The sequence below is a fragment of the Erinaceus europaeus genome, chromosome 4 (genome assembly GCF_950295315.1).
Source record: "Erinaceus europaeus chromosome 4, mEriEur2.1, whole genome shotgun sequence".
In the NCBI taxonomy this organism is placed as follows: Eukaryota; Metazoa; Chordata; class Mammalia; order Eulipotyphla; family Erinaceidae; genus Erinaceus; species Erinaceus europaeus.
Window position 1 is genome coordinate 19,387,763 of NC_080165.1, and position 23,310 is coordinate 19,411,072.

The window sequence follows — 23,310 nt, forward strand, 5'->3', positions numbered from 1 at the left end:
GGGGTCCCCCCAGCCTGGCGGCCACCAGGGGCGCCCCGAGCCGCACCGGTAGCCGGAGTCTGCTGGCAGCTGGAGCTCCGCGCCGGTTTAGTGGGGAGAGAGAACCCCACCAGCCCAAGGCCCTGGGGCTCTCTTCTATATGCTTGCCCCCCCACACACACACACAACCTTGTGTATTTAGGGGCGGGGGAGTGGTAGCTGGACCTTGGTCCCTTTTCAGGAGCCTGGGATACCCAGCCTCAGTTGGGGAAGAGGGTGGGGAGGCTGGGGTGTCCCTTCCCACATCCAACTTGAGATAGGGTGATCAAAGCCTCTCCCTGGAGCCCCACTTCTGCCCTCTCCCAAACCTGAACCTGATGCTTCTGGGAGCCCTTACTTAAGAGGCAGGGCCAGTCACCTGACGGGGTGTTTTTGCAGCAGCTGGGGACCTGGGATGAAGAGGGGCCATTCCTGACACCCCAACCTGCATCCCCGCTGGAATCCACTCCTTCTACCCAGACTTCCTCTTGTCTCTGTGCCCCCACTCTGGGGCTACCCCATCGTCCAGAATTCCAGTGGATGAAGACACCCCCGACAGTAGAGGTGTTGTTCATTAGTCAGGTCAGCAGCAGCTCTGCCTCCCTCATATCCCCAGTCCCACCAAACTTTCACTCCCCACCCCAAACCACACATCACACCCCCAGAGGACCTCAAAAAATTACCATGGTCTGCCAGGGAAGCCAACTTTTTATCAAAAAAGGAAGTTAAAAGACAAGCAATGTCATGGCTGGACATTTTAATACCAAAAAATGTGGGAAGGCTACAATCCCAGACTGAAAGGGAGTCTTTAAATAGAGTGCAGGAAGTCTGGGGTTGAAGACTGTCCTTCCTATCCCTGGAGCAGGCAGGCTGCTGTCCCTGACTCAGCCCCTAGACCCTGTCATAGCCCCTCCTGGACCAGCTGGATGCTACCTGCTTAAGCCCTCCTGCCATGGGTCTGTTTTTTACCTGTCTGTCCATCTTCCCTCCTTATGACCCAGCAAGCAGAGGGGTATGCCAAGTCAGAGCAGAACCCCTCCTGGGGAGGAATGGGACTTCTGGGGGGAAGGATGCTGCTGTCAGAACTCCATGCCTCCCTCCCCAGGCTGCATTGCCTTCCTTCCAGAGGCCAGGACAGGCTAGGACAAGGAACCCCGTGCAATTGCAGGTGGCCCCAGGTCGTGTTCCCTGTGCTATGCTCTAGTCTGGGAGCCCATCCTAGGAAGTGCCACTGACCCAAGAACCAGCTGCTATGTGACCTCAATAGTGTCCTTGGGAAAAGATTCAGGAACTCAGAACTTTCAGGACTGAAGTGTCCAGGGGCCCTGGGGGCTTCTTGTTTGAGATAATCATACAGCCATTCCCTGCAGCCTGTGAGTCCTCCAAGACCAGTCATTAGAAAGCCAGGTGGTAGGGGTCGGATGGTAGCACAGCAGGTTAAGTGCAGTGGTGCAAAGCGCAAGGACTGGCATAAGGAACCCAGTTTGAGCCCCTGGCCCCCACCTGCAGGGGGGTTGCTTCACAAGCGGTGAAGCAGGTCTGCAGGTATCTATATCTTTCTCTCCCCGTCTTCCCCTCCTCTCTCCATTTCTCTCTGTCCTATCCAACAACAACATCAATAACAATAATAACCACAATGATAAAAAAAAAAAAGCCTGGATGTGGGCCAAGGGGACTGCACAGCAGTAGCACATAGGTCTTGCATGTGAGAGGACCAAGGTTCAAGCCCCAGTACCATCAACAACCAGAGCTGAGCAATACTCTGGTAAAACTAAACAAGTAAGTAAAACAGCACCCTGGGGGGGGGTGCAGTAGGTAAATCATTGGACTCTCAAGCATGAGGTCCTGAGTTAGATCCCCAGCATTGCATGTGGCGCTCTGATTCTCTCTCCTCTTTCTCTCTCATCAATAAATCAATCTTTGGAAAAAAAAAAAATTCGGGAGGTGACCTTATGCTGTGGGAACACATGCTGGACTGATTATTTGGGGTATAACCTTCCTAGGGAGAGTCATGGTTTTATGGGACACACATTCCTGGAAGGCATGGCTCTGGGGGATCAGGCAAGAATGGAACTGCCTGTCCAGAACTCACTCATGGGCGTTGGAACAAGGCCTTGAGTGAGGGCTGACAGAAGGCCTTCTCCAGTCCCTCACCCTTCTGTGGAGTTCAGGCAGAGCTCCAGCCTGTCAGTCACATGAGGAGGTGTCAGCAGATGCCCTTGATATCCTGTTCTCAGTGCAGAGGCCACCCCTACAGACAAGTGTAGGCCACTCACTTGTGGCATTTGGGGCCAACTAGGCATGTTTCTCATACTAAGGTCTCAAGCTTGTCCTTCGACAGAAGGAGATCTCCTGCCTCTGCCTATCTCTGTTCCACTGCAGTGTGTCCTTGGAAGATGCACCAGACTGAGCTTTGCTCTCTGTGGAATGGGGACAGGGACATTCTGGGAGATGGCACATGGATAAAGCATTAAGACTCTCAAGCATGAGGTCCTGAGTTCGATCCTCAATATGACATGTGCCACAGTGATGCTGAACCCTGCCATACACATTAATAAAATTTAATTTTAAAAAAGGGGTGAGGACAAGGATAGGCTATCCAAGATCATAGTCAGGGTGGACACCAGCAGTTCTGTGACCAGTGTCTGCTGCTGTCCCTTGGTTTTGCCAAGTCCAGCCTGGGAGAAGTGGAGTCTCTGGGTCCATTCTGCACAATCACCCCCTTTCTCTGGCCATCTTACAGGCTGACAGTGCAGTGACCTGTGCTGAACTATGATAGCTCTAGGAATTGGAACTGCAGGTTGCTATGATGTTGAAAACTTCAATTGTGTGTGTGGGGAGCTGGAGCACACTACAGTCCAGAAACCCCCCAGGTTTCACATGGCAAATGGTGGGCACAGGAGAGACACCTGAAGTGCCCTTGACAGTACCAATGAGGACAGTCCTTGAAGGATGGCCATGGAGTTGTGGTAATGGAACCCTGCACAATGGCAGGTCCTCTAGTGCCAGGCACCATACTGCCCCCTGGTGGCATGCTGGTAGACCACAAGGTAGAACTCCAGTGGGACAAAGCAGGCTCTGCCCCTCCTAAGCCAGTGACTCTAGGCAGGGCTCCCCCAGTGGGAGGCAGGATGGGTAGTTGGTTGTAGGGTAGGGGTCTGCCCTGCCAGCTGCTTTCTTCTTTCTTGGTCTGGGCAGCCTGGTGGGGATAAAAATAAAATACAACCCATGGGCTAGCAGGGAGCAGGTGGATGGGTGCCCAGAACAGCGTGGTGCACAGCTGGCTCCACCCCCAAGCCTGTAGAGGGCATATGGGGTCCAGGGGGAGAGCAGGCTCTGGCCCACGCATAAGCTGCCAACAGTCAGGGCCCAGGCTGCAGTCGAAATACCACCTTTACTGCGCAGGCTGGACACCAAGGCTGGGAAGCTGCCTGGAGCTTGGGTGGCGGGCTCGCTTGTGTTCTCAGGTCCGCTCTCAGCGGGAAGGAGAAAGATCAGCCAGACCCAAACCCCAGAGGTGTCCAGGCCCAATCCTAGCAGGGGCACAGGACAGTCTGCAGGTCCTTGGGCAGGGAGCCAATGGCCTTCTCGATGTACAGTCTCACCCGCTGCAGTGTTGCCTCACTCACAGGGAGCTGGTGACCCTGTGCCCGCACCTGCAAGGACAGCAGCGGTCAGGGCCGGGTGACATTCAGGATGGGTTGGGAAGGACCAGAAGCTGGCTCACCAGTTTTTCCCGAAGTTTCAGAACCAGATCCACAACCTCCACCTCAGACTTGTCCCTCATCCAGGTCTCGATGTTCTGCCGGGAACCAGATGGGAGGTCCATCCCAAGGCTTCCCTAGCCTGAGCCTTCACCCCGCCCCGCCCCACCCCGCCACCCCTTACCGCCTCACAGATGGCCTCAAGGTGCAGGGCCTCCAGTTTCTGGGCCATCTCCTTGTGCCGCTGCCGATACCAGCCATCAAAATGGGGGGACTTGAAGAAGCGCCTGTGGGTGCGAAAGGGGGTGGCTCCGGGCTGAGCCTGTGTCAGGAGTGGGCACAGGCAGCCCCAGCACCCCATCAGTGGGTACCCACCTATAGAGGCCCAGCCAGTCACCTTTCAGGATGCAGGTTAGCTGGGGCCCTGCATGCTCCAGGCTATGAAGGAAGTCATCCTGGTGGAAGGGGCGGATCTGCGGGGGGGTCTGAGGCAGGGGCCTGGTGAGCCCAGGACCCTCGTGACCCCAGTAGCCTGAGTGACAGCTCCGTATGCTGCACCTCAGCTGGTCAGAGTGCCCCTCCCCACTCTACCCTCCAACACACACCAAGACACTTCCAGACATGCTCCTTGGTCGCGTCCAAGGGCCCTCAGTCCTCCCTGTACCTGAGACAGACAGGAGGGCCTTGGGCCCCTCTGTGTGGGCCCCATCTCTGCTCCCTGAGGGCTGTCTGATAGACATGGGGACAACCCAGAGCCCCTGGGGCCCCAGAAAACAGCTGGCCTCCTCCCTGCCACTGCTCTAGACCTCCTCTCTTTCAAATCAGGACGGGCCGCACCCTCCCAGCCCTCTCCCAACTCCACCAGGACCTCCCACCTTCCAGGGCATGATGCTCTTCTGCAGGGGCATGAGGCTGGCCATGTAGTGCTCCTGGGGAGGGGCGGGGAGCAGAGGGGAAGGCAGAGGTGAGCATGGGGTCACAGTCCCCCCACTGCCCCAGCCCTGCCCTCAGCCACCAGGCCCTACCAGGGGGATGATGAAGCTCTGGGTGAGCTCCAGGAGGTGGCGCCTCAGCAGTGCTGTCTGCACATCAGAGGGCCGCTTCTTCTGTAGGCCCTGTGGTGGGGAGGGGGCATGGAAGGGAGAGGAGGTGAGCCCCACTGCAGCCAGGCCACGTGTACCCTCAACATGCTGAGCAAACCTTCCGTACCTTGAGCAGCCGTTTGAGCAGAGCTTTGTCTCGGTGCAGGAAGGCTGTGTATGTGGTGTAGAGGCCTGGCAGGAGGGGAGAACTGTAGCCCTGTCCACAGGGGCCTCCTCCCACAAGCTCCCAAGCCCCACTAGGGTGCCTGCACAATGGCCCTGCCCCCTACACACCCCTACACACACACACACACCTTGAAGCAGGGAGCCCCACCCAGGTGCAGCCCAATGGCACATACCTGGCTTTGTGTCCAGGGTCTTCAGCCTCGAGGGCTTCTTCAGCTTGACCTGCTTAGGAAGGTCCCCTAGGGAACAATCCGTGGCCACGCTCAGCACTGCAGCTCTGCTACCTGTAGGCCCCTTGTGGTGGGCCTGAGCCCCCCCACCCCGAACCCTCCCCAGGACCCCTGGGCAGAAAAGCTGGTGGTCTCACCCGACATCTTAGGCTCCCCAACTCGGAGAATGTGGGGCCAATGCTGGAGTGTTTTGATAAAGAAAGGGTTTGTGACGCCTAGGATCACATTTGGTCTAGAGAGAGAGAAAGAGGGAGGAAGGGAGAGAAGAGGCTGAGGCCAGCCCCGGGAGGCAGAGCAAGGGCAGAGGGCACCACACTTACGGGGCCTGCGTGCGCGTGGTGAACTCCTTGAACTCGCTGTCGTGGATGGTGAAGTAGGGGCGGTAGTCGCAGCAGAACTTGAGGGGCTGCAGGCAGCTGGGGGCGGGGCAGAGCACAAAGGCACGGTGAACACACAGAGCCAGCCACCGCCCACAGCCCTGTCCCCCTGCTGCCTGCCTACCTGGTCAAGGCCAGCACCAGCTCTGAGGACATAGCGGGCGAGGGCGCCAGGACCACCAGGGGCTCCCCGAGCAGCATGAGCTCCCACAGGGTCTGCACGTGGGTCAGCACAGGCTGGAAGCACCTGGTGCCGGGTAAGTGGGGGGGGGGGGCATGCGCGTGGAGGGGAATGTTCAGGGTTTCCAGTCCTCAATACCTCCTCGCTCCTCACTCCTATCAGCCCAGGCTGCACCCTGGGGCACCGGCCAAGGGAGGACAATGTTGAAGACATTTCAAGACATCAAGAGTGAGTCCCACCTAATGGTCTCTCTGCTGTGGGCTCAGCCACACTCAGCCATGCCTAAGCCAGCAGCCCTGGCTTCTGTAAGTCTGCATGGTACAGGATGCAAATCCCAGTGCCTAAAAAACTCACCAGGAGAGGGGTAGTTTTAGGCAGTGGGTATCTCTCAACACAGATGCTCCCCTCCCTGCCTCCACCTTCCAGAATCTTCCTGCTCACTGTGCAGACCCTGGGACAGTGGTTCCTGTTCTGTGCCATCTCCCCTCGCAGAACTCTGGAAGGGGAAGTCCTCCCAGCGGCCCCCACCTATCCAGGACTAAGCTTCATGCCTCACTTGTGGTCTGTGTGGGCAGCACCCATGGGCTCACCTGAACAGGTCCAGCTCATGAACACTGGTGAGGATCACAGGGGCTGGCAGCAGGTTCTGGGGGTGGGAGTGGGCAGATGGGGTCCGGCCAGAAGCTAAGATAATGTCCCCAAAGCCCCCCAAAGTAACTTTCATCCCAGGAGAGCCCTAGGGGCATGACCCCGACCCCCCAGACCTGCCCATCCCCAGCACAGAGCTGTAGGCTCCTAGTACTGCCAGGGGTCTGGCCATAGGGCACCTAACTACAGGGCACCCAGCAGGTGGGAAGGGTGAGGCAGGCAGGTGCTCCTGACCCAGGAGCCAGGCCCTCACCTCATGGTCGCACTGCTTGGGAGGACTGGACTCAGGCTTGTCCACCCTGGATGGCACACGCACCTGGGGGGTGAAGGGAGTGGCTGCCAGCCAGGAGCAGGTGTCTTCACACACCTGGGTCCCCACCCGCCGACAGTCTCACCTGGAGGACGAGTCCCATGATGGGCAGATTCAGGGTCTGCCCGGGAGTGGGGGCTGGCCACTGGTCGATCTCATTACACACTGTGGGCAGAGGGGGCCAACGGTCAGGAGGCACCAGGGGCTGTGTCCAGGCAGCTGACACCACTCTGGGCACACCTGGAGGCCACTCACCTGCTTCCAAGCAGGGTGCCAGCTTGTCGAAGTACTCTGGAGCCATGAGGCCCAGCAGTGCCTGGAACAGCCGGATGAAGGGCAGGCGGGACACTAGCACCAGAGACTGCAGGGCCCAGAGGGCTGGTGAGATGTTACCCCAGCCATTCACAGAGGCTGGGCAGGTCCCTCATGCCTGGCTTACCCAGAACTGGCTAAGGGATTATGTCTATAGAACAGAGGTCCCCAAATGTAGCCCAATTATTAGACAGGAGGAAGCCCCATATAGCACACCCCCATAAGATGGGACTAGAATTGAGCTGTTCAGAAGGAAATATGCATGACCAAACTTTCTGGAATGATCTCCCCAGGGGTCACACAGTTTTTGCTTTTGCTGTCTGAGTTTCAGGCTAAAGCTGTTCTCATCCTGGAGGAATAACTGGATGTCCCCCAAGAGCAAGACAGAGGCTGTGGGTGTGATACTGGGTAAGAAGGAGCCCGAGAAGCACTCAGTACAGCACACTCCCGCTACCTCTGGCTCTGCTGCCCAAGACAGTGGGCTCCTCCCAGTGCCAAGCTACAGGAGTGGGTCTTCCCTTGCTTAAATTAGACCCTGGGTCTATCCCATAGTCCCTCCTGATGACACACACACACACACACACACACACACATCAAGAGCCAGCCCCCAGAACAACCATGTGCTCACCTTCTGGAAGTAGCCCCTCTTTACAGAGCTGTCCTTCACCTGCCTGAAGTACACATAGCCGAAGTAGTGTGCAGGCTCCCTCTGCAATGAGGTGGTGTGGGTCAGGCAGTGTCTGCTGCCTGCGCTCCCTTTTCCCTACCCAGACCGTCCTGCTGAGACTACGATGAACACAGTCAGGGATGAGATCCCAGCAAGAGCAGGAGGGGCTGCCAAAGAGAAAGCTAGGGAGACTCCAAGGGCCATGCCAGCCCTTACTCTGCAGCTGGTCCTTCAACTTCCTCTCAGCCACCAGACCACCCCCGAGCCAAGGTGGAGGCTTAAAAGTGAGCGATACCTAGACCATGCCCAACTTGGCAGAGTGGAGTGCACGCAGACTTTGAGGACCTGAGGGACTGAGCCAGCCTCCAAGGACTGAACTCTGCCCTGTCTCATGCATGGTCGAACAAGCACCTGGCACCCCAGTGAGTTCCCAGAAGGACTAATCCACCCCCAGTTGGAACTGAGGTATAGGGCTATAGGCTGGCCTATAGGGTTTGCAACAGCTGCAGCCCTGTGGCTAGGCCTGGCCAGCACCTTTCCTGTCACATGGTGCTGATAGCTATTTTGAGGGGACTCTTGGCCTATGGGAAAAGGGAAAGAGGCAGACCCTCAAGGAAGTTCATTCTCACCTGCAGTGACATGGGGACCCCACTGTCATAATGCTTGTCATTGGTGTGCCAGGGGCTCCTGTGGCCTCCACACTGACGGATACGGAAACTGAACTGAGTGTCCCCAAGACAGCCTGGGAGTAGAAGCATCATGGCTGAAGCCTCCTATTCCAGCCCTGGGGGCTGGGGGGTGGCAGTAAGGGCCCTTTGGGATTAGCCTCAGCCAGGCTGTCAGTGCCCAAAGGAAAAGCCCAGCTCACCAGCCTGAGTCCTGATTCTGCCACCCTGCTCCTGAGAGGTCTGAATGGATACAACACAGGGGCCCCACACAGCCCTACCGCACCCACTATAATGGGGGAGTCCAGGAGGCCTGCGTATTGGGTTCCATTCAGCCTGCCTGGGACAAAAAAACAGACACACAGCCTGGGATGGTGCAGTGGATAAAGCTTTGGACTCTCAAGTATGAAATCCGAAGTTCAGTCCCTGGCACTGCACACACCAGACTGATGCTCTGGTTTTCTGTGTCCCACCCCCCACCTCCATAAATAAATAATAAATCATTAAAAAGAGAAAAGTAGGGGCCAGGTGGTGGTGCACCTGGCTGAGCACACATGTTACAATGCACAAGGACCTGGGTTCTAAGCCTCTGACCCCCACCTGCAGGGGGAAATCTCCACCAGTGGTGAAGCAGGGCTGCAGGTGTCTCTCTGTCTCTCTCCCTCTCTATCTCCCCCTCCCCTCTGCATTTCTCTCTGTCTCTACTGAAATAAATAAATAAATACTTAAAAAAAAAGTAAAGAAAGAAAACCAGATACGAAGGAGGTGGCTCAGTGGCAGAGTATAGGCCTGGCATGCATGAGGCTCCAGATTCATTTTTTTTAAATTTATTTTAATTTTTATTTATTTATTTATTTATTTATTTAGCCTCCAGGGTTATTGCTGGGGCTCAGTGCCTGCACCATGAATCCACTGCTCCTGGAGGCTATTTTTTCCCCTTTTGTTGCCTTTGCTGTTTTTATTGTTGTGGTTATTACTGATGTTACTGATGTCATGGTTGTTGGATAGGACAGAGAGAAATCAAGAGAGGAAGGGAAGAGAGAGGAGGAGAGAAAGACAGACATTTGCAGACCTGCTTCACTGCCTGTGAAGCGACTCCTCTGCAGGTAGGGAGCCGGGGGCTCGAACCGGGATCCTTATACCGGTCCTTGTGCTTCACACCATGTGCGTTTAACTGCTGCACTACTGCTTGACCCCCTCCAGATTCATTCTTAAGCACTGCGTATAAACAAGAAAGACAAGGGCTGGGCGGTATTGCACCGGGTTAAATACAAATGGTGCAAAGCATAAGGACCAGTACAAGGATCCTGGTTCAAGCCCCCAGCTCCTCACCTGCAGGGAGGTCACTTCACAAGTTGTGAAGGTCTGCAGGTGTCTGTCTTTTTCTTCCCCTCTCTGTCTCCCCCTCCTCTCTTGATTTCTCTGTCCTATCCAACAACAATAGCAAATAATAACAGTAACAACAACAAGGGCAACAAAAATGGGGAAAAAATGGCCTCCCGGAGCAGTGGATTTGTAGTGCAGGCACTGAGTCCCAGTACTAACCCTGGAGAAAAGTAAAAAAACAAGAAAGATAAAAGCAAACAGAACATCATAAATGATAGAATGATGCCCTAATTGGTCTCATTAAAAGAAGAAGAAGAAGAAGAGGAAGAAGTAAAGCTAAGAAACAAAAAGAGGCACTGAATATGGGAAGCAGCAAAGGTCAGGCCCCAGTCTGGGAGGCTCCATACTAGGGTAAAGGGGACTAGCCCCACCACTCCCTCTGTTGCTGTGTGGGGGTGAGATTGGGCAGAGACTGGCACCTGCAGTGCCCCTGGGCTAGGTCACAGGGGGTCCTGTATAGCCTCCTTTCCCCATCTCCTCATGGAGGTCAGAGTCAGGTCACTTACCTGAGTGGGAGTCCGGAAAGGACAGATAGCAGATGCTGCTTTTCTGAAACACAAGAAACCCAGTGAGGGCTGGCTTGCTCCAGGGGGCCGTCTGCTCCCATGAGGGCTGGGACCTACCTCCTTGTCTGTGAGCCGACAGTCACTGGGGTACACCAGCTGTGGGGGACAGAGCACCAGGTGAGTCATTCCAGCGGAGGTGGTGAGCTCGTTTGGGGGAGATGCAGGTGTTCCACTCGTCCCTCGGTTTCCCGATTTTGATTCCCTTCCCTTCTGTTGACCAAAACCCTTGGGCTTCCTTTTTTTTTTTTTTTTTTTCTTTGCCTCATGACAGCACCTTGAGCTGCCTGGCCCCAATTCCCACAAGTCAGGGGTCTGGAACCTTTTGACCTGTACCTTACAGCAGTGTGAGCCCTGGGCTCTGGTACTAACTACAAAAAGTGAGTTTGGGCAGATTGATGAGCCCTAAGCCTCCCCCTGCCTGGGAGTAAGTAGACAGTGAAAGCACAGACAGTAAATGAGAGTCCAAGGAGGGCTCAGAGTGACCTGGTGACAGGTCAAACTCTGGAGGAGGCAGCCTCACAAGGCCCAGAGCCCAGGTCTGGCAGCTTGGTGCACAAGCAGGAAGCCAGAATGGTACAGTCCTTACTCCAAATATCCCTTAAGGAGGCTCGTAGGGAGCTGGATGTCCTGGGCTCTCTGCAACACTGATGTGCCCTGGCTGGACCTGCAGCTTCACTGATGTGAAGACACTGCTTCCTGTGACCATATCACTTGGGTTTCTGCCCCCTTGGCTACATTCCAGGTGCCTTGAGGACAGGGACCCTCCCAGACCTTTCTTTATCAATATGGGCTGCTCCTAGAACACACTCTGCTTTAAGAAATAAGCTTTGGGACAGAGCTTCTTTTTTTTTTTTTTGCCTCCAGGGTTATTGCTGGGCTCAGTGACTGCACCATGAATCCACTGCTCCTGGAGGCCATTCCCCCCCCCCCTTTGTTGTCCTTGTTGTGGTTATAATTGTTGTTGATGTCATTCATTGTTGGATAGGACAGAGAGAAATGGAGAGAGGAGGGGAAGACAGAGAGGGTAAGAGAAAGACAGACACCTGCAGACCTGCTTCACCGCCTGTGAAGGACTCCCCTGCAGGTGGGGAGCCGGGGGCTCAGTTCCTTATACCCGTCCTTACACTTTGCGCCATGTGCACTTAACCCGCTGCGCTACCACCCGACCCCCTAGGGACAGTGCTTCTCAAAGTATGACCTGGGCCTCCAAGCTTCAAAAGTACTTCTTTCACCCAAAAAAATGGAAAAAGATTTGCACACAACACTTCAGTAAAGCAGTTAATATCAAATGTCTATAAAGAACTCATACAGCTCAGGGAAAAGAAAAAGAACAACCCAATTAAAAAAGGCAACTGATTTTCAAGGCTGTGGGAGAATTAGAATAGTTATCTATAGTAGAGAGATGGAGACACAGACCTTTGGTGACGGCAGTAGTGAAATAAAGAAATAAGTAAATAAAATTTAAAACTTTTTAAAAAATTTATTTATTTTCCCTTTTGTTGCCATTTTTTTACTATTATTATTGTTGATGTAATTGATGTTGTCATTGTTAGATAGGACAGAGGGAAATGGAGAGAGGAGGGGAAGACAGAGGGGGAGAGAAAGACAGACAGCTGCAGACCTGCTTCACCGCCTGTGAAGTGACTCCGCTGCAGGTGGGGAGCCAGGGGGCTCGAACCAGGATCCTTAAGCCGGTCCTTGTACTTTGTGCCATGTGCACTTAACCTGCTCTGCTACTGCCTGACTCCCATAAGTAAATACTTTTAAAAAGAGAACAGTTTACTTGATGTTGATAAATGAGTGCTTGGAGCATATCAAATTCTATTCGGTTCAATACTTGAAGTCCATAAAACATAAATTATGCAAAAATAAAACAAAAACCAAATGTGCTTCTTCCTATTCTTGTGTGTGCAGTATTGTGCCCCACGCAGGGACACTGACTGTCTGAGATACCAGAGAACAAGTGTTTACATGAGGATCTAGCTGTCTACTACAAGGTCAGATGTTAAATCGTCTTTTTTTGAGGGGCTGGGTGGTAGAGTACCAGGTAGAGTGCACATGTCATCATGCACGAGGACTGGCTCAAGACTCCAAGTGGTGGAGCAATGCTACAGGTGTCTCCCTGTTAGTATCAGAAAAAGAGAAATTGGGGAGCAGTAGCGCAGTGGGTTAAGCGCACATGGCGCCAAGGGCAAGGACTAGAGCAAGGACCAGGTTCCAGCCCCCGCTCCCCACCTGCAGGGGGGTCGCTTCACAAGCAGTGAAGCAGGTCTGCTGGTGTCTGTCTTTCTCTCCCCCTCTCTGTCTTCCCCTCTTTTTTATATTGTACAGATATAAATCCCAGCAATAACTCTATTCTGGTGGCAAAAAAAAAAGTCTTTAAAAAAAAAGATTTTATTTATTAATGAGAAAGATAGGAGAGAGATAGAGAGAGGTATATGTGCTGGTACATGTGCTGCCGTGGACTGAACTCAGGACCTCATGCTTGACAGTTCAATGCTTTATCCACTGCACCACCTCCCGAACCACTTTTAAAAAAAAAAAAATCTTAAAAAAAAATTTTCAAATTATCTTTATTTATTGGATAGAGACAGCCTGAAATTGAGAGGGAAGGGAGTGGTAGAGGGGGAGAGAGAGACAGAGAACCAACTGCAGTACTGCTTCATCACTCGCAAAGCTAGCTACCCCCCTACAGGTGGGGGCCGGGGGCTTGAACCCAGGTCCATATGCATTGTAATATGTGCATTCAACCAGGTGCACCACCACCAACCCCTCTCTGTCTTCCCTTCCTCTCTCCATTTCTCTCTGTCCTATCGAATGATGACATTAATGACAACAATAACAAGAACAATAAAACAACAAAGGCACAAAAGGCAAAATAAATAAATAAAAAGAATTAAAAAAAAACAACGGAGGGGCTGGGTGGTAGTGCAGCGGGTTAAGTAAGCGCACATGGTGTGAAGTGCAAGAACCAGCGTAAGGATTCTGGTTGGAGTCCCCGGCTCCCTATCTGCAGGGGGATTTCGTCACAAGCGGTGAAGCAGGTCTGCAGGTGTCTATCTTTCTCTGTCCTATGCAACAACAATGACAGCAACAACAATAACAATAATGATAAACAACAAGGGCAACAAAAGGGAAAAACAGTCTCCAGGAGCAGTGGGTTCATAGTGCAGGCACCGAGCCCCAGCAATAACCCTGGAGGCAAAAAAAAAAGTTATTTATTTATTTATTTATTTATTTATTTATGAGGGAAAGAGGAAGCATGAAGGAAAGAATGAAAGGAAAGAGAAAGCCAGAGGAAGGTTGGGTGGTGGTGCATCCAGTGAAGCACAGGGACCCACACAAGGATCCAGGATCTAGCCCCCACTCCCCACCGGCAGGGGATCGATTCACAAGTGATGAAACAAGTCTGCGGGTGTTTGTCTTCCTCTTTCCCCCTCTCCTCTCAATTTCTTTTTTTTTTTTTACTGTGCCCCTCTGACATAACCCCAGACTCTTAGTCAACACCCCAAAACCCAAGAGCTCTTGGGCCATGTCCCTTTCTAACCTCTGGTTCAAGCAGTTAGCTTTGGCTTGGAATGGCTGGATTTTTTTTTTTCTGTTTTTTTTTTTTTTTTAACTAATTTATTTCTTTTTTTTTAATAATTTATTTCTTTATTGGGGAATTAATGTTTTACATTCAACAGTAAATACAATAGTTTGTACATGCATAACATTCCCCAGATTCCCATTTAACAATACAACCCCCACTATGTCATTCATCATCTTTCATGGACCTGTATTCTCCCCATCCACCCACCCACCCCAGAGTCTTTTACTTGGGTGCAATACTCCATCTCAATTTCTCTTTGTTTTATCCAATAAAATGGCTGCCCGGAGCACTGGATTCATAGTGCTGGCACCAAGTGCCAGTGATAAGCCTGGAGGAAAGAAAGAAAGAGAGAGAGAGAGGGAGGGGGGAAAGGAGGGAGAAAGGAAGGAAGGAGGCAGTTGGGCAGTAGTGCAGTGGGTTACGTACATGTGGCACGAAGCGCAAAGGACCAGCGTGAGGATCCTGGTTCGAGCCCCTGGCTCCCCAACTACAGTGGGGGTCGCTTCACAGGTGGTGAAGCAGGTCTGCAGGTGTCTGTCTTTCTCTCCCCCTCTCTTCCCCTCCTCTCTCCATTTCTCTGTCCTATCCAACAACGATGACATCAATAACAACAACAATGACTGCAACAAGGGCAACAAAAGGGAATAAATAAATACTAAAAAAAAAAGTTAAAAGGAAAGGGGGGAGTCAGATGGTAGCACAGCAGGTTAAGCACACATAGCATGAAGCACAAGGACTCTCATAAGGATCCAGGTTTGAGCCCCCGGCTCCCCACCTGCAGGGGAGTCGCTTCACAGGCAGCGAAGCAGGTCTGCAGGTGTCTGTCTTCTTTCCCCCTCTGTCTTGCCCTCCTCTCTCCATTTCTCTCTATCCTATCCAACAACAACAATAGCAATAACAACAACAATAATAACAATAATAAACAACAAGGGCAACAAAAGGGAAAATAAATAAATATATATAAAAAAAAGGAAAGAGGAGGAGGGAGAGGGTTAGGGAGATACTATAATGGTTTTGTGAAGAGACTTTCATGCTTGAGGCACCAAATGTCACAAGTTCAATCCCCAACACCACCATAAGCCAAAGCTGGTTAAAAAACCAACAACAAATTAAAAAAAAAAAAAAAAAAAAAAAAAAAAAACCAACAACAAAATAAAATGAGGAAGATGGTGACAGCATATGACAGATGGTGTCACTCTGGCATATCTGATGTCAGGAACTGAACTCAGGGCCTCATGTTTGAGAATTTTTATTTATTTATTTTTATAGACACCTGCAGACATGCTTCACCGCCTGTGAAGTGACTCCCCTGCAGGTGGGAAGCTGGGGGCTCAAACCTCGATCCTTAGGCGGGTCCTTGCACTTTGCGCCACTTGTGCTTAACCTGCTGCGCTACTGCCCGACTCTCTCTCTTTTTTTGTTAACCAGAGCACTGTTCAGCTCTGGCTTATGGTGGGTGGGGGATTGAACCTGGGACTTTGGAGCCTCAGGCATGAGAATCTGTTTGCATAACCATTATGCTATCTACCCTCTGCCCTATGTTTGAGAATTCAATGCTGTATCCACTGCACTATCTCCTGGGCACACACACAGCATTTATTTAGTTACTTTATTGCCATCTGGTTCTATCACTGGGGCTCAGTGCCTGCGCTATGATTCCGCTGCTCCTGGTGGCCATTTCCTCCCCTTTTTTATCTTATTTTTTTCCTTTGGATTTTATTTGATAGGACAGAGAAAAATTGAGAGGGGAGGGAGAGATAGGGGAAGAGACAGACACCTGTAAACCTGCTTCACAGCTTGTGAAGTATCCCACCTCCAGGTGGGGAATAGGGAAACTCCTTGTTGATAAACAAGTTACCCAGACACACATACAGCATTTTGTTTTATTATTTTTTTCCTTTTTTTTCCTATTTTTTAAATATTTATTTATTCTCTTTTGTTGCCCTTGTTGTTTTATTGTTGTTGTCGTTGCTGCATAGGACAGAGAAGAATGGAGAGAGCAGGGGAAGACAGAGAAGGAGAGAGAGAGACCCCTACACACCTGCTTCACTGCTTGTGAAGCGACTCCCCTGCAGGTGGGGAGCCGGGGGCTCGAATCCTGATCCTTTCTTTGGTCCTTGCGCTTTGTGCCATGTGCGCTTAACCCGCTGTGCTACCACCGGACTCCCTTTTTGTCTTTTTTTTTGTTGTTATTATTATATTTATTTATTTATTTATTTATTTATTTATTGGATAGAGACAGTCCGAAATCGAGAAGGAAGGGGGAGATAGAGTGGGAGAGAGACAGAGAGACACCTGCAGCCCTGCTTCATCACTCGCAAAGCTTTCCCCCTACAGGTGGGGCGGGGGCTCAAAGCTGGGTCCTTGCAGCACTGTAACATGTGCGCTCAACCAGGTGTGCCGCCCAGCCCCTGTTTTGTTATTTTTTAGAGGCACAGAAAGTGAAAAGCATAAGAGTACCCAGTTTCTTTGCTTCAGTGTATGGGGGCCAGGCTCGAACCTGAGCTGCACACATGGCAAAGCGGTACACAAGTCAAGTGAGCTATTTCCCAGGCCTGTGCACATAGCATTTTGAAGAATACTTGCTCCCCAGGTAAAGAATACTCACCCCCGGGGGTTGGGCAGTAGCGCAACGGGTTAAGCGCACATGGCGCAAAGCACAAGGACCTGCGGTTCCAGTCCTGGGCTCCCCAACTGCAGGGGAGTCGCTTCACGGGCAATGAAGCAGGTCTGCAGGTGTCTCTCTTTCTCTCCCCCTCTCTGTCTCCTCCTCTCTCCATTTCTCTCTGTCCTATCCAACAATGACAACACCATCAACAACAATAACTACAACAACGACAACAAAAAAAGTCTACTCAACCCACTGCATTGGAGGAGATTTCAGTGCTGTTATCTATTTGGAAAAAGTTGGCCCAGTACTATAAAACCTCAGTGATGACAAAAAGAAACTAATTAATTAAATAAAAACAAGAAATACTTGAAAAAAGCAAAAAAAAAAAAAAAAAAAAAAGAAGTACTTGCTCAGAATTAGCTTTATGAATGGTTAAGTTCTAGAAAATTATACATGAGAATGGTTTAAGGAAACGAGGATGTCTATTAAAAAATAAGAAGCACTAATTTTCTTTATTTTATTTTATTTTTTTTTGAGAGCGATGCAGAGAGAGAAAAAGAAACACCAGAGCACTGCTCAGCTCTAGCTTATGGTAGTTCGGAGGATTGAACCTGAGACTTCGGAGCCTCAGGCATGAGAGCCTCTTTGCATAAACATTATGCGATCTACCCCCGCCCAGAAGAAGTATTAATTTTCATGAAAGATAGATACTTGAGCTCAGCTTTGGCACAGGCTCGTGCTGGGTTTAGGCATGCAATTTTGCTGTGCTACTGCTGTACTATCTTATGTCCCCAGGTCCTGGAAACAAGAACCTCTTAACTTGAGATTCTGTAAGGGAGAAATCTAGGCAACAGTAAGAATTTGGACTCTGCGCCTGCTTGAGTCTAAGGAAACAAGGTGTCAAAGACTTTAGCAGGAGAGCCACAATGGCTGACTTTAAAGACAGAACAAACCCGGGCAGTATCAGAGGTAATGCACTACAGTCCTTATGCAAGTGCGGCCATCAGCCTTGGGTGGGGTGGGGGCACAGTGGAGGGTGCAGGAGTCAGAGGGTCCCTTGGATTCCGACTGGAGCTGGAGGAGGGAATCCTAGTAGGTGAGAGGCAAGCGTGCAGGCGGCAGGGGCGCAGAGTTCTTCCACGGGCCGCGGTCGCCCCGCCCCTCCGACCTCGCCCCGCCCCCGGCCCCGCCCCGGCCCCGCCCCCAGTCCTGTCTCCTGTCCTTGTCCGCCCGGCCCCCAGCCCCGCTGACCTCCAGCGCCTGGCCCAGCTCCAGGTCGAAAGTGACCACGCATACGCACTCCAGCCAGGCCGAGAAGCGCGCCCAGGGCGCCGCCGGGTCCCGCGTCCCGGAGAAGGGCGCACCGAGGCGGTCGCGAGCCTGGCGAGGCTCGTCACCGGACGGCGCTTCCATGGCGGCAGCGGGGGCTGGCAGTGCGTTGCCAAGGAAACGGCCCGGAGGCTGCCAGGGAGCCGGTAGCCGACACGCCGCGGAGCACTCGAGCGGCTGCCGCGGGCCAGAGCTGCCGTGCTGAGGCTGCGCGCCCCTGGCGGCGGGAAGAGCGCAGCGCAGCCTGCTGGTGCGAAGCCCACCCACTAGAAGCGCCTGCGCCGCAAGGCTGCCGGTGGTCGCCGCAGAACTTCCGGGAGGGCGGGGCTGTGTGCAAGCTGCTTTCTGTTGCCTATCTGCTTTGTGATCAAACTTTTCATTCCTGGCTTCCCTTTCCACCAGCCACCACAGTCCAGACAAGGTGGAACATTCCCGAACGGTGCCGCTTCCATTTCTCTTTTCTTCCTGGGTGACTCTTGAGCTGGCGGAGAATGTCACGTCCTGGTTTCTGATCATAGTGCCCCCTCTAAAACAAGGGCAACAAAAGGGAATAAATAAATAATTTTTAAAAATCTTTTTTTTTTAAAGTTCCCCTTATACGCATACCATCCCAGCCTTTGGTACCATTCTTCACCCCCAGGCTTTTTTCCCCTCTCCCCCAGGCTTTTCTGTGCCCCACTTAATCTGTCTCAGGTCTGCACGCGCACGTCTGACTGTTTATGCATGTGAGAAATATGCCAAACGCGGGGACATAATGATTATGTAAAAAGAGCCAGGCCTGGGGTTCCAAAGTGCATGTTCAACCCCCATGCACCATCTTTTTTTTTTTTTAATTTTACTTATTTAATTGATTAGGACAGACAGACATTGAGAGGGAAGGAGGAGGGAGAGAGATAGATAGAGACACCTGCAGACCTGCTTCACCCCTTGTGAAGCTTTCCCCCTACAAATGTAGACAGGGGGCTTGAATCCACATCCTTGTAAACTGTAGTGTGTGCACTTAACCTGGTGCGCCACCCCCCACCCCCCATCTTAAGCTGGAACTGATCAGTGTTGTGGTGGGGAGAAATATCTAGCCACAGTGACTTCCCATTGTTGAAGGTACAATAATGAGAGATATACAGAGGGAAAAATACACAGAAAGACCAGAGCATTTCTCAATTTTGGCTTATGGTTGTGCTCAGGATTGAACCTGGGGTCTCAGAGCCTCTAGCAGGAAATTTTTTCTTTTTAATTTTATTTATTAATGAGAAAGGTAGGAGGGAAAGAACCAGACATCACTCTAGCACATGTGCTGCCAGAGATTGGGACCTCATGCTTGACAGCCCAATGCTTTATCAACGGTGCCACCTCCTGGACCACTGGTATGAAAGTCTTTTTGCATAACCATTATGCTATTTCCCCTGGCTCATTACTGTCTTTATTTCCTCCCTTTGTTCCCAGTAGGCAGAGCCTCCCGTGGTACCCGATGTCTAAAATGTGGCTGCATGGTCCCTGCCAGTATCACAGCTAAGAAGTAGAGGCTAAGACTGTAACTTAGTAACTGACAATGTCATACGTATCTTTTTGTGTTTATTATTAAGAGCTCCCCACACCAAGTTCAGTAGTGCTAGATAGGCTTGGCTGAAATAACAGCTCCCAAGACTTCAATGGCTTTTTCACTCATGCAAGGGGTTGAGGGTTGCATGGTGGTGCACTCAGTTGACTGCACGTCTTACCATGCACAAGGATGAGGATCTGCTTGGAGCCCCTGCTCCCCAGCTACAAGGTAGAGGCTTCACAAACAGTGAAGCTGGTCTGCAGATGTCTTTCTATCTCCCTATTTCCCCACCCCTCTCAATATCTATCTGTCCTATAAAGTTAAATTAGAAAAGCCTAGATTGGGGAGTCAGGCGGTAGCACATGTGCTAGAGTGGCGCAAAGCACAAGGACCAGCGTAAGGATCCCGGTTCAAGCCCCCGGCTCCCCACCTGCAGGGAAGTCTTTTCACAAGCGGTGAAGCAGGTCTGTAGGTGTCCATCTTTCTCTCCCCCTGTCTGTCTTCCCCTCCTCTCTCCATTTCTCTCTGTCCTATCCAACAACGATGACATCAATAACAACAATAATAACTACAACAATAAAACAAGGGCAACAAAAGGGAATAAATAAATATGAAAAAAAAAAAAAAGAAAGAAAAGCCTGGATTTCCTGTTTCAGCTCTTCAGTGTTACAGCTCAAATGTAGCCAAAGACTTGAGACTGAGGTCAGGAGGAGGGTAGGAAGTTTCAGGTCCCTACCAGGCCAGCTGTTGGTTTTGACAAATAAAACTGCTATGAAGAATCCTCTTTGTGGAGTTACACTTTCATTTATCTTGGGTAATTCCTTAGGGACAGAATTGCTGACTCATAGTCATAGCCCTAAAGATTTATATTTAGCCTCTTTTTCACTTCTCGATAAAAAAAGTGGAAGGGGGGGCAGTAGTGGTAAGGGAAGAAGCCGCAGCACCACAGCCCCGGCACCATGGCTGAAGTGCTGGACTTACAAGCGCATGGTCCTGAGTTTCTTTTATTTTTTTTAATTTTTATTTATTTATTTATTTTCCCTTTGGTTGCCCTTGTTGTTTTTCATTGTTGTTGTAGTTATTGTTGTTGTTACTGATGTTGTCATTGTTAGATAGGACAGAGAGAAATGGAGAGAGAAGGTCCTGAGTTCCATCTCTAGTACTACATGCACCAGAATGATGTTCCTCTCTCTCTTTCTCTCTCTATCATAAATAAATAAGTAAATCTTAAACAAACAAACAAACAAACAAATAAACAAAAACACAACTCAGGACTCTCAAGCATGGGATGCTAAGTTTGATTACCAGCATCACATGTGCCAGAGCAATGTTTTGGTTTTCTCCTCCTTTCTCTCATGAATAAATAAATAAATAAATGATAAATAAAAAGAAGTATACAAGGATGGGGGTATAGCAAAATGGTTATGCAAGGAGACTTTCAAGCCTGAGGCTCCAAAGTCTCAGGTTCAGTCCCCCACACCGCCATAAGCCAGAGCTGAGTAGTGCTCTGGTAAAAAAAAAAAAAAAAAAAATCCGGTGGTGGGGAAAACAGAAGAATGCTTATGCAAACAGACTCTCCTGCCTGAGGCTCCCAGGCCAGGTTCAGTCCCTTATACCATCATAAACCAGAGCTGAGCAGAGCACAGGAAAAATAAAAAATAAAACTGCCAAAGTAGCAAAGCTTCCTTCAATGGAGTGGGAAAAGGTCTCATACCTGGGTTGAGCACACAGCAAAGTACAATATTTAGATTCTTTTTTTAAAAATTATTTATTTTCCCTTTTTGAGGCCCCTTTTAATTTTTTTTTTTTTTTTTGCCTCCAGGGTTATTGCTGGGCTCGGTGCCTGTACCATGAATCCACTGCTCCTGGAGGCCATTTCCCCCCTTTTTGTTGCCCTTGTTGTATTATTGTTGTGGTTATGTATTACTACCTTGTTGTGGTTATTATTGTTGATGTTGATTTTGTTCGTTGTTGGATAGGACAGAGAGAAATGGAGAGAGGAGGGGAAGACAGAGAGGGAGAGAGAAAGATAGACACCCTCAGACCTGCTTCACCACCTGTGAAGCGACTCCCCTGCAGGTGGGGAGCCGGGGGCTCAAACTGGGATCTTTAAGCCGGTCCTTACGCGCTTTTGCCACTTGCACTTAACCCACTGCGCTACCTTCCAACTCCCAGGCCTACTGACTTTTAATTACTCTGGTGTCGAAGGGCTGAAAGACATGACTTCCAGTTAGAGCCATTAGCCAAAACAGGTCATCTGGTTATTGTAAGGATAACATTTGCTCAACCCAGTGTGCCACCACCCTGCCCCAATTACCGTATTTTTTAAAAGCTACTTTCAGATATTGTCGCAAACATCAGTGCTCTCACCCATAAATACTTCCGTTTCTATATCTTTAGTATACATATTTTCTTTCCTTTGAGGGGGTGAAATTTGCATATGGTGAAATGCATGGATACAGTTGTTACAGCAAAGCACTTTAAGATATGAGCTACTTTCCCCCCATTATTCTAATGCTTTACACTATAGATGATCCTGTTCTAGAACTTTACAAAAATGGAATCTTAGGGCCAGAGGCATAACTCTCTTGGTAGAGTGTCTGTTTTGCCATGCACAAGGCCCCAGTCTGAGGCTCGGCACCACAGGGGTATGCCATGATGCCAGTGGTGGCTCTTGTGCTCTTGTGTCTGAATGAAAAAGTGGCTCAGAGGGTCCAGGTGGTTGCGCATCTGGTTGCACGTACATGCTGCAATGCACAAGGACCCAGGTTCAAGCCCCCTGGCCCCACTTGCAGGGGGGAAGCTTCACAAATGGTGAAGCAGGGCTGCAGGTGTCCCTCTCCCTCTCTATCTCCCCAGCCCCTTCTCAATTTCTCTCTGTCTCTATGCAAATAAATAAAATACTAAAAAAAGGCAAAGTGAATATGGATGATCTCACTAATAGGCAGAAGTTGACAAACAAGATCAGAAGAGAAAACACAAAGCAGAACTTGGACTGGAGCTGGTGTATTGCACCAGAGTAAAAGACTCGGATGGGTGTGGGGGAGAGTTCAGGTCCTGGAACAGGATGGCAGAGTGTCTGTCTTGCCATGAACAAGGCCCCAGTCTGAGGCTCAGCACCACATGGGAATGCCATGGTGCCAGTGGCAGCGAGTTGGGGTTGTATTATATGGAAAACTGAGAAATGTCATGTATATACAAAGAATTGTATTTATTGTTGACTGTAAAACATTAATCCTCCAATAAAGAAATTTAAAAAGTAAAAATAACAGAAGTGGCTCAGAATGATGAAATCATGCAAGCACAAGGCACTTGGCTTCTCAGAAAAAGCAAAAGGGGGAAAAGACAGTCTTATAGTGTGAGGTCCTTTGTGTCTGGTTGCTTTCACTTACCACTGTGTTTTTGGGATCCATCTGTTTTGTGGTGTTTCAGTCTATCCCTTTTTCACTGCTGCATACTCTTTCATTTTATGAATATGCCACAATTTGTTCATTCCCCATGTTGGTAAACATCTGAGCTCCTTCCAGCTGTTGGTTTTGACAAATGAAACTGCTATGAAGAATCCTCTTTGTGGAGTTACACTTTCATTTATCTTGGGTGACTCCTTAGGGACTGAATTGCTGACTCATAGTCATAGCCCTGAAGATTTATTTTTAGCCTCTTTTTTACTTCTCGATAAAAAAAATGGAAAGTGGGGAGTTGGGCGGTAGCGCAGCGGGTTAAGCGCAGTTGTTGTGAAATGCAAGGGCCGATATAAGGATCCAGTTTGAGCCCCTGGCTCCCCACCTGCAGGGGAGTCGTTTCACAGGCAGTGAAGCAGGTCTGCAGGTGTCTATCTTTCTCTCCCTCTCTCTGTCTTCCCCTCCTCTATTTCTCTCTGTCCTATCCAACAACAAACGACATTAA

At 50.5% G+C, this 23,310-nt stretch overlaps 1 protein-coding gene across 3 annotated transcripts; it reads right to left on the reverse strand.

Moving 5' to 3' along the window:
- Positions 1-3,393: 3,393 nt before the first annotated feature.
- Positions 3,394-18,399, reverse strand: DENND6B (DENN domain containing 6B). Of its 3 annotated transcripts, none has more exons than XM_060188856.1 (20): positions 17,787-18,399; positions 10,390-10,428; positions 10,273-10,315; positions 8,345-8,457; positions 7,677-7,757; positions 6,992-7,097; positions 6,822-6,901; positions 6,680-6,742; positions 6,369-6,424; positions 5,722-5,844; positions 5,541-5,636; positions 5,358-5,452; positions 5,164-5,229; positions 4,932-4,996; positions 4,748-4,837; positions 4,598-4,651; positions 4,098-4,177; positions 3,907-4,009; positions 3,746-3,820; positions 3,394-3,674 (listed from the first exon to the last, which is right to left on the reverse strand). In XM_060188856.1, exons 1-20 carry the CDS (start codon positions 18,378-18,380, stop codon positions 3,552-3,554), a joined length of 2,145 nt encoding a protein of 714 aa, XP_060044839.1. In that variant the 5' UTR covers positions 18,381-18,399; the 3' UTR covers positions 3,394-3,551. The 3 variants fall into 3 exon arrangements, with proteins under 3 accessions (XP_060044839.1, XP_060044838.1, XP_007519487.2); XM_060188855.1 differs by having other exon boundaries at positions 4,098-4,195; XM_007519425.3 differs by having other exon boundaries at positions 4,098-4,207; positions 17,787-18,398.
- Positions 18,400-23,310: the final 4,911 nt, after the last annotated feature.

Coding starts and splice junctions, on each gene's coding strand:
- DENND6B (XM_007519425.3), bottom strand. CDS start 18,380: ATGATCAGAAACCAGGACGTGACATTCTCCGCCAGCTCAAGAGTCACC. Junction 10,316..10,389: donor GTCGGCTCACAGACAAGGAG/GTAGGTCCCAGC, acceptor CTTGTGTTTCAG/AAAAGCAGCATCTGCTATCT. Junction 5,230..5,357: donor TGGGGAGCCTAAGATGTCGG/GTGAGACCACCA, acceptor ATTGTTCCCTAG/GGGACCTTCCTAAGCAGGTC.